General features: G+C 34.3%; 1 protein-coding gene across 1 annotated transcript; it reads left to right on the forward strand.

Annotated features, from left to right (window-relative positions):
- Positions 1–5,523: 5,523 nt before the first annotated feature.
- Positions 5,524–6,960, forward strand: LOC126787331 (uncharacterized). The gene is made up of 6 exons (XM_050513235.1): positions 5,524–5,633; positions 5,719–5,843; positions 5,923–6,004; positions 6,089–6,206; positions 6,309–6,478; positions 6,774–6,960. The coding sequence occupies exons 1-6, from the start codon at positions 5,524–5,526 to the stop codon at positions 6,958–6,960; spliced, it is 792 nt and encodes a 263-aa protein (XP_050369192.1).
- The last annotated feature ends 3,832 nt before the right edge of the window (positions 6,961–10,792 follow it).

Consider the following 10,792-nt stretch of genomic DNA (forward strand, 5'->3'; position numbering starts at 1 on the left):
AGCCAAGTTTAGGGTGCAAATCGGCATTTTTGCCTAAATAATTATGCAATAAACTTATTACCAGGTGATGTTACTACATATTATAGTCATGACACAATTTCTGCCGACTCTGGATATTATGAATATATTAATCTTTTATACCCAACTGAATTCTTAAACCAACTCGAATTTAATGGACTTCCATTACATGAATTAACTTTAAAAGTTGATATGCCAATCATGCTATTGAGAAACATAAATCAAACAAATGGTCTTTGTAATGGCACAAGATTGATAATAACAAAGTTGTTTGATAGATTAATAGAGGCAAAAATATTAACAGGAAACAATATTGGACAAAAAGTTTTTATACCAAGAATTACTTTAATTGCGACAGAACACAAGTGACCATTTACATTTAAACAGCGTCAGTTTCCCGTAAGACCATGCTATGCAATGACTATAAATAAAAGTCAAGGTCAATCACTCAATTAAGTTGGTGTATTTCTTTCTGAACCAATTTTCAGTCATGGACAACTTTATGTTGCATTATCAAGAGCTACATCAAAAAATCGTCTTAAAATTATGATACACAATAATAACAATATTCCAAATACATACACAAAAAATATAGTGTTTAAAGATGTATTACAAAAGGTCAGAAGTTATGAGTAAATATTCATAAACGTTTTAATTTAGCATATTCACATTTGATAATTGAAGTTAAAAAAGGAACTCTTCTTGCAACACTTCTTGAAAAGCAATATTGTCAAGCTGTGCCTGCAAAAATGGAAGAAGCTCAACTCTATGATATTTACAAATTCCATTGTAATAAAAATTACGCGCCAATGGAAATCAAATTAGCCGACCATAAAGCATAGCCACTCTTCCATGGATATACCAATTTTGTGCCTATCAATGAAACAACTCATTCACCTCCAAGATATGAATTTCACCTTCTTCAATTTCATGAATTCATTGCCCAGCTTGGCAGCCAAAATGTTCTTGCAGGTTAAGCCTAATTTTTCAATGAGATTTTTTCCAGTTTGTGCATTACTTTTCATGGAGCCAAAAAACTCTCCCCATAAGTGGTTTTATATTATCAATTAATTCTTCCTTACATTTCTATGGTTACATTGAAATTATCTTGATTGAGCTAAAGCTTTTTAGGGAAATCTACTAGATGAACACTAATTACATATTAAACTTCTTAAAATCTCTAAAATCAATTTAGTATCCACTTGTTTTTAAACTTTTCATAAGTCTTACCTCTTTATTGATATGCAAATCATTTCTTAAGGTGAAGGCTAGGATAAGGCCAAATCATGTGGAAATGATCGAATTTTTAGTACTTTTACAGCATTTTTGGTGAATCAATTCTCACAATGTCTTAGCACCAAATTCAGCTCTCAGTCATTAACCATATGACATAACTCAATTCCTTCTTTTTGAGGCATACCCATCATGGACTAGAATTTAAGCAGCAACAACAACAAGTGATGATGAACAAGTTGGTCCTTGAGACCTTTCATTTCCTTGATTTACGCTTGACTTAGGTTTGAATATTTTTCATGTAGGGAATTAAATTGATCACCATTTGAAGATGATGAATAGCTTCCTGTTGAGTCTGTGGATTTTCATTTCCTTGATTTAGGCTTAACTTAGGTTTGAATATTTTTCATGTAGGGAATTAAATTGATCACCATTTGAAGATGATGAATAGCTTCCTGTTGAGTCTGTGGATTATCGCTAAAGTGGAAACCTGATGTAAGGCCTCCTCCAACCCTTTTCAGTTTTACAAACCTTCAGTCTGTCCTAAACAATGGGTACCATGTTTTGTTGATGACGACTCACTTCACTATATATGGTAACAAATGTTCCTATTAACGACTCAACGTAACCTACACCATAGAGTAACAGGGAATTGATATGCTCACTGTAGTTAACATATTTTATAAATGATCTCCAATTAATAATAGTTCACTGGTTTGTGCTTAAGCATGTTTTTGAACATTGAAATTTCTGAGTTGTGTCGTTCATACTTTGATTTTAGAAGGAGAAAATATGAAAACTAAATTTTGTACAGTTTATCGGTAACTTCTTTCTAATTTTCATTTCTAAAAAAAATCTCACCAATCTTTCACTGACCTATAATGCTGTAGGGAAAGAATGCAAGACCTTGATGCTATACAGTCTTGGTAAGATTGATTATCCAGAAATATTGAGCTCCACTTGCTGGAAGCTTCAAAAGAAAAAAGTGAGAACTGTTTTATAGCTACAACAAAATGTTGATCATGCAAGTTCCAACTCTTAGAGTTTGTTGATACCGATTTTATTAGTATGTTACTTATCATTTGGATTGAACTCTAATGGAGCATACACAAAGAAAAAAAAACAATTAGGAATATTATATATTCTTACTAATATAACAAGTACAGTAAAACATGCTGAAAGTTTAATTGTTAATAGCCAAAGTTTCCTACGAGCATACATATGCAATTTGTTTTCATATAGCTTGAGAAGACTAAATCTGATTGAAACTGATTAATGTAGGCAGAGGAACTTCATTACAAAGAATGAAAATTCGGTGACAATGCTCTCTGTTTTAGAATGTAGAGCATGATACGATCCGAGCTATTTTAAAATATTTTGCTAAAGCTATACATTATGATCTTTGAGATGAGGAGCCAACTGTCTTTGTGCGCAGATAAAGAGATTGTAGTTATCAAAATTGAAGCTATCATTTTTTTCCCTGAAAATTTGTTGACATGTTGTGAGGTAAAGATATTCTAACTTTGCATATTATTTAGAAAGACAAAACAATGATCCACACTGTATATAAATATATGGATAATTAATAATCAAAACATGTCATTTTATATAGCTAAATTGATGATATTTTTCCTATAAACCTTCGTAATACAGATTTTACTTATATATATTCAAAAATTAAATTATATTCAACCGCATCACTTGCTTTCTCAATATAGTCTACTTTGCATTTTAGTTAATAATAATGCACTAACTTTGATGAATATATATTGTAATCTCCTGAAATTGTGTATTACTTTTGAGTATTATTTGGTTAATATTCTCTTTGTTTTTTTATGGGAAAACTAAGTGAGAAAATAACAATTCAACTAAGTCAATAAATACAGCTCAGTAACTCCAAAACATCATTCTTATTGCATATGCTATAACACTGCTATTTATATACAATCAGTCTTTTATGTAGACTATTATGTAGCTAACTCTTTGCATTCTAACAGGGTTGAGAGAAAGGTATAAATTAACAAAGCAGAAGTGAATGGAGCTAAGTAATAATCTCACCTTCTATTTTGTAGAACTGTCACCAAGTATGGATGTTCAGATTCACACGCTCTGTTCCTATCATATGTTAATGCCATTGGGCAATCTTTTGATTCATGATCAGCATCACATGCAATTAATTGTATATCAATAAAATATTGCCAACTTTTGTATTTTTTTTTAGTTTCTTACCATGATGTACTTCTCCTTTACGAATGTTCCAAGCTTTTTTTGTTACTTTATTAGCACATAAATAAAAATTAAACTTAAATATGTAAATTACAATGTCCAAGTATTTGCCAATAATTCAGGTTCAATGAATCACAATGTATATTGATCTTTTCTTATCATTACATTGTCACAGACTTACAGATATAGTGAACACAATGAGCTTCAAAAAATGGAAACATGTCAAAATATTGATAGAAGAAATTTATTAAACTCCCAGGTTTGTCCACTTTCATGTTTATGGTAAAAACGTTATTTATTTTCGACCTATAATGATAAAAGTAATCTTACTATATGTGTCTGTATCAACACGTGAACACCCTCTTCTCCTAAAATTTCAAAAGTTAATTGGTTTATTCAAACAGTCAAAACATAACAACCAGCTTAATTACTCTTAATCTCAATCAAACAATAGCATACATATTTTTATTTTACAATGCTTCCAGAATGTCTTGACACTTTTAAGAGTTTCACTGCAAATCAATTTACTCCCCATTTTAATTAAATGGTGGATAAACATGAATATACACATTTAATTTTGTGATACTTCTAGAATGTGATGGAATCTTTGAAAGTCTTATAGCAGAATAGCCACCACATCCTTATCTCAAACAGTACAAGATACACTCTCAACCATACAATTCTTTCCCTATATAAATCATCCAACCCATACTGAATACGTCACTATCCTCTCTATCATAAACACTGGTAAGATTGAACTCTACATTGATTATCTTCTTCTCTTTCTTTCTATTCTCTTCTTCTGTTTCATCCAACTTCATCATATTGCTTATTTCAAGCTTTGTATTAGCTGAAGCAATTCTTATTAACTTCTTCTCAATCTCTACTGCACTATTTCTTAATTGTTTTTTTTCCTGTTTAAAATTTTGGCTTTGTAAGTAAGCCACTTTGTCCTCTCTATTCAAAATTTCTTTGTTCATATCTTACTGTTAGTTTCCAAATAACTCATGGCTCCTGTAATTACTTTCAGATTAAAGCTCCTTATCAGAAGACTAAATATCATCTTATCGACGATTAGAACATCTACTAATGGTAAATTTAAAAAGTTCACACATTGTTTTACAACATGACTAATCCTCCTGGTAACCATTTGTTGACCAATCTACTTTCTTACTTTCAGGCATCAAAGGATATTGACAGAACTCCAACACTCATTCGTGACATAAAACTGTTCACTTTGTATCACAAAATCAGAGTTCGTGTGAGCAGGATCTGGAGATCTAATGTACACAATAGTGATGCATATGATGGTCTTCATTATCTCCTGATTGACGAAATGGTACTTCAATTAGAAACAAATCACAATTACTTATACCTATTTGTGAAATCTTGCCTAAGAACAAATATAATATCAGTTTCTTATAATTTTTCTTTTTTCCTATTTCTCTAGAGCTAACTTAAGTAATAACTTATATCATTAGCTTATATTATAATTTGGCTACTATTAGATTCTGGAAGCTGTATATTGTAGTTGGTACTTAAATTTGTTCATTTGATCAATATAAAAGAATAATTTGTCCAATCAATGAAAATAAATAAACATAGAAATAACTACATTGCATTTTGTAACCATAAACATGATTACTTAATGTCTTCTATCAATTGCAGGGGGATAGAATTGAGGGCATCCTTGAAGAGCAGTACTGTCAAGCTGTGTCTGCAAAAATAGAAGAAGGACAAACCTATGATATATACAAGTTTCATAGCAGGAAAAATTACGCACCAACGGGAGTCAAATTGGTCAATCATCAAGCACAACTGCTCTTCAATAGATACACCAATTTTGTGCCTATCAATGAGACAACTCATTCACCTCCAAGATATGGATTTCATCTTCTTCAATTTCATGAATTCATTGCCCAGCTTGGCAAACAAAATGTTCTTGCAAGTACTTTTTCAATTTTTTTTTCAGTTTTTGCATTACTTTTTCTGTTAAAAATAAAAGGTATTATGTTGTCAAACTAATAATGCTTTCCTTTTTGTAATATGAAAGATCTTTATGGTTGTATCAAAATCGTATCACTGGATTATGAAGTTAATGTGAAATGGACAGAGAAAATGCAGACAGTGCGCAAAATAAAGATTGTAAACTTGAGGTAAGACATTAACAGACCCCAATACACAGACATATGTTATATATATAGCCAAGTCTGAAAAAAAATTTATATATATTAAATACAGGAGAGAAGTGCTCAAAGTGTCCCTTTGGGGTGATCCTGCAAAGAATTTTGATTGCAAAGCTATTCAGGAAATGCCACAATCAGTATTTGCTGTAATCACTAGCTTGAGAATAACAATGTATAAGAGTAAGGACCAATCCCAATAAAAAAATTGCACTATTATAACCAACAATTGCTCTTAACTCTTTAGTTTTCTAATTGGCAGATGAGCTGATTGCATCAGGTGGTGATCATACATGCATCATTTTGAATCCCGACATTGATGAGAAAGAAGAATACAAAGCAAAGTAGAGTTTCTCACGAGTGAATGCATTATACATTAATTCTCATATTTGAAAACATTGATGCCATAGCTTAGAAAATTATTGCAGGTTCTCTGAAGTCGAAGATAAAATGGAGATAGTCAAACCAAATGTATCAGAGAAACCGAACGAAAACAACACCAAAACAGTGTCTCAACTATATGAATTAAATCCAAAGTCTTGCAAGGTATGTAACTAAATAATAAACTAATATTTTAATATAATTTTAACTGAATTGGAACCATACTTTAAATCAATAATCCTAACTTATAATATATCACTAATACAGGATGATGCAATCTATTGCAAAGCGTCAATTGTTGGATTTCTAATTCAAAATGGTTGGTGGTACAAAGGTTGTACATTGCCAAACTGTTTCAAAATTCTCAAGAAAAATGACAATAATGAATTGGCTTGCATTGAGCATGACACTGACACTGGAGATAAATATCTACCTTGGTAAGGTTACACTTAATTTTAGTTGCACATTTCATTCTTATATTGAATTCATTCGTTTATAAACTGTTAATTAAATCTCATTATTAGTAACCAATCTCATATTAAATTCCTACTGTATCTTTAAAATTTGTTAAAGCTTTACTAATATCTACCATTTTTTAAATAAAAAACATTAAAACCATGTGTGCTTTCTATTATTACAGTAAGCAGTATATACAAGTTCAAATCACTATGTATATCAAATTATCCATATATTGCTTGCTCATCTCAATTTTATTTCACATTTATCAAACAGTTACCGAGTATCCATGATGATTGATGATGGTAGTGATGAAACAACTATTACATTAATGGGGAAGCAAGCAGAACAACTCTTTGGTTGCAACTGTGAAGAATTGGTGAACAAATTATCACTGAGGCACAACAAACTTTACCAAAAGCAATTGAGGACACCATTGGTCAAGAACATGTATTTGAAATAAAAATCAATAGATTTGGTGACCCGACTGTGAAACGCATCCTCTTAAAAGAACAAATTTCAAAATCAAAAAGAGAACAATGTCCAATCATGGCAACACCAGAGAAGATGAATGAGAGGAAAAGAGTAATGGATGCAAGTGCAACAACATTATTCACCTCACAACCAATGAAAAAACTTGAAAGGTAAATGCACTTCTTATTAATATATTTATCATTCTTAGAAGCTCATATTGTCTACCACTCACATACTTAGATATACATGTTGATTTCTTTTTACACTACAGTCATTTTGTCTCATATCTATGTAACAGGCAAGTGAATGAAGGAACTTCATCTTTAACAAGCAAAAACCATAACCAAAAGAAAAAGAACCAAATGTGAATATACCTATCTAACTTATGTAGGTCCAAATTTCACTGCATTTTTGTTTGCTAGCAGTGAATATGCTAATGTGAGCAATGTTTTGTATAATCGCCACCTTTATGGACCTCTGTTTTGTAAAATTAAAACTAAGGCGATTGGAGCATTTCTTGTTTTGAACAGAATAGCTCCATGTATGTATATTTGTATAATATAGTTGAATGTTATGTATTTCCCTTGTGATCTCCAACCACAAATACCGCGGCAAAGCGCGGGCATATGCCTAGTTTTATATAGTTGTTAAATAAGTAAATGTTATGTTTTATCAAATCGCTAATATTTAATTATTTCTTCAATTATAGATGAGTAATTGATAAATTTAACAATACGATTTAGTAAAATTAAATTCTACAATCTTTTAGCAAGTTTGTTGGAACTCCCATTTACCTAAAAATTTGACAATTGATGCAGGATGAAATAACTGTATATTATTGAATGATATGAGAACCTATATATAGACATTACAAAACCACAATCTCGTAGGATTTGGAGTCCTAATCTATTACAGAGATGTTAATCTATCTCCTAACATGAAACATATTAGGCTAAGACACACACAATAGTAGAATAGTAATTCTCTCGGAACACTCCCTCTTGTGTCGCATGTCTAGGTTGTATGGCGCACAACGTTGTCTCGGTAAAAACCATGTCAAGAAAAACAAAAACCTCTTGGGTAAAACAAAAGCTTGATCGAAGGGAAAAAGAGCACAACGCACCAACTATTTAAAGATCTTAACATGTGATGTAGACTCTCCCTAAAGTCTACCAAACTCTAAAGTTCTAATAAACGACGCATGTCAATGCTCTTCACATGTTTCACAAAAGTAGATTTAGGTAAAGACTTGGTGAACAAATCTGCAACATGGATTCTGAACTTACTTGATTGATCTGAACATTCAAGAACTTCTGTTGTTGAACGTTGTAGAAGAACTTGGGCGAAATATGCTTGGTGTTGTCTCCCTTGATGAAACCTAAATTTGTCTGCTCTATGCAAGCATCATTATCTTCATAAATGCACGTAGGTCGATCAGTTGTAGAGACTAATCTACAAGAATCATGAATGACGAACAAGTGATCGTAGCCAAATACATTCTTTAACTGCTTCATGGAGAGCAATGATCTCCGCGTGATTCGAAGAAGTAGCAACAAGAGTTTGCTTCGTGAATCTCCAAGATATCGTCGTATTCCCAATGGTAAACACATAACCGGTTTGAGAACGAGTCTTGTGAGGGTCAGAGAGGTACCCTGCGTCGGCATAACCAACTAACAAGTTCTTTGGAGTCTTTGCATCGGGGGAAGGAGCTGCACGGGACCGGTTGCTGCTCTCAGCACCGTGCATGGTCTCCACTCCATGGTGGCCATCGGCGTCGCTACGGCGTACGGCGACAAGGCCGGGGTTGATGACGGCGGTGGTTTGGGGAGATACCGTGGCGGTGTTCTCTCTGCAATAGGGGTAGAACAATCACATGTCAAGGGAACCTTTCAAGTACCGAAACAAATGCTTGATTCCATTCCAATGATGTAGCATAGGGGCAGAGCTAAATCTAGCTAATAAGTTCACTGCGAAAAGATATGTCTGATCTAGTGCATTGAGCAAAATACAATAGTGCCCCAATTGCACTAAGGTATGGAACTTCAGGACCAAGAACTTCTTCATCATCCTCTTTAGGACGGAATGGATCCATCTTGATATCTAGACTTCGGACCACCATGAGATTAGACAATGGACTGCATAGATCCATATTGAAACGTCAAAGAATATTCTGCGTGTAATTCGACTGGTGGACTAAGATATTGTCGGCCCTATGCACAAGCTCAAGGCCGAGACAAAATTTTATCCTCCCTAGGTCCTTCATCTCAAATTCCGACTTCAAATAAGACACGGTCTCTTCATTCTCATCAAGAGTACTAATTATATTCATGTCATCAACGTAAACCACAACGATAACGAATCTGAAAATTGTCTTTCGTATGAACACGCATGGGCATAGTTCATCATTCTTATATCCCCTTCTCACCAAGTATCGATGCAACTGATTGTACCACATTCTTCCGGATTGCTTCAACCCGTACAACAAACGACGTAATCTGACTGCATAAGCACTCCGTAGTCTGGAGGCACTTGATGGAGGTAAAGGTAGTCCTTCATGAGCTTTCATGTATATCTCTGCGTCAAGATCCCCATAGAGATAAGCTATGACCACATCCATATGTTGCATGTTTAGTCTTTCGGACACTATCAGACTAATGAGGTAGCTGAAGGTAATGATGTCCATAACATGAGAATAAGTCTTTTCATAGTCAATGTAAGGTTGTTGTGAGAATCATTGCACCACGAGTCTTAGTTTATAACGCACAATCCCGTTCATCTCATTACCCTTACAAATGAAGACTCATTTATGTCCAACTGGTTTGACATCTCTTGGAGTCAATTCAACCTTTCCGAAGACTTATCTCTTCGCTAATGAGTCAAGTTCTGCCTGGATTGCTTCCTTCCACTTCGGTCAATCTGCTCTGCGTTCGCATTCAGCTATAGAGCGAGGTTCAACGTCGTCTTCAGATATGATCTTATGTGCGACAGAATAAGCGAAAATGTCATCAATACATGTAATGGCTCGGTTTCAGACCGATTGCTCACTTGTGTAGTTCACTAAGATTTCGTTGTTCTCTAGCATCAAACAAGGTTCCATAGCGTCCCACAGTAACACTTGAGTTGATTCATTGACATAGCTGTAATCAGAGACAACTTCATACGATGGTGATTCATCGTTGATGACGTTTTGTGCCTAGGTCATTCGCTTCTTTCTAGGCTTTGAATCCCTAGAGTTAATCGGTCTCCCCCTTTTCCTTTGAAGAGTCGAGGCTGAAACTGCTCCATGTCGGGCCATCTCGCCATCGTTGCCACAAGGAGCACCGACAACACCACGGCGTATGGTGGTGCCGCCGTCGGCCTCTGTCTGACTGTCACGGGCGGTGCCAACGTTGCTAGGTCCAGAAGCTTGTCTTCTACCCCCGTATTTCGGGACATCCAACAGTGCCGGTACATTTGCAGCGGGTATGTTTGATCTCGTCACTTTAGCAATATCTACTAAGCCGTCTGGCATTGAATCCGCGACTTTATGGAGGTCGATAATGCGTTACACTTCTAACTCACTTTGAGCAGTGCGGGGATCATAATGAGACATAGTGGGGACACACCACGTCAATTCCTGACGTTCATTTGGAATGATAACATTCTCATCTCCCCCTAACGACAGGAAGCATGTCTCATCAAAGTGACAATTTGCAAATCTTACAGTAAAGAGATCTCTGGTGGTTAGTTCTAAGTAGCGGACAATCGTTGGGGAATTATAGCCAACATAGATACCTAATCGTCTTTGAGGACTCATCTAAGTACGCACATAGACGGCGCAA

The sequence above is a fragment of the Argentina anserina genome, chromosome 3, assembly GCF_933775445.1.
Source record: "Argentina anserina chromosome 3, drPotAnse1.1, whole genome shotgun sequence".
NCBI classification, from domain to species: Eukaryota; Viridiplantae; Streptophyta; class Magnoliopsida; order Rosales; family Rosaceae; genus Argentina; species Argentina anserina.

Bases quoted from the DNA above. Each gene is read 5' to 3' on its own strand.
- LOC126787331 (XM_050513235.1), top strand. From the start codon at position 5,524: ATGAAAGATCTTTATGGTTGTATCAAAATCGTATCACTGGATTATGAA. The intron at 6,207-6,308 runs GTATGTAACTAA...TCACTAATACAG, and splicing joins TAAATCCAAAGTCTTGCAAG to GATGATGCAATCTATTGCAA. The intron at 6,479-6,773 runs GTAAGGTTACAC...TTTATCAAACAG, and splicing joins GGAGATAAATATCTACCTTG to TTACCGAGTATCCATGATGA.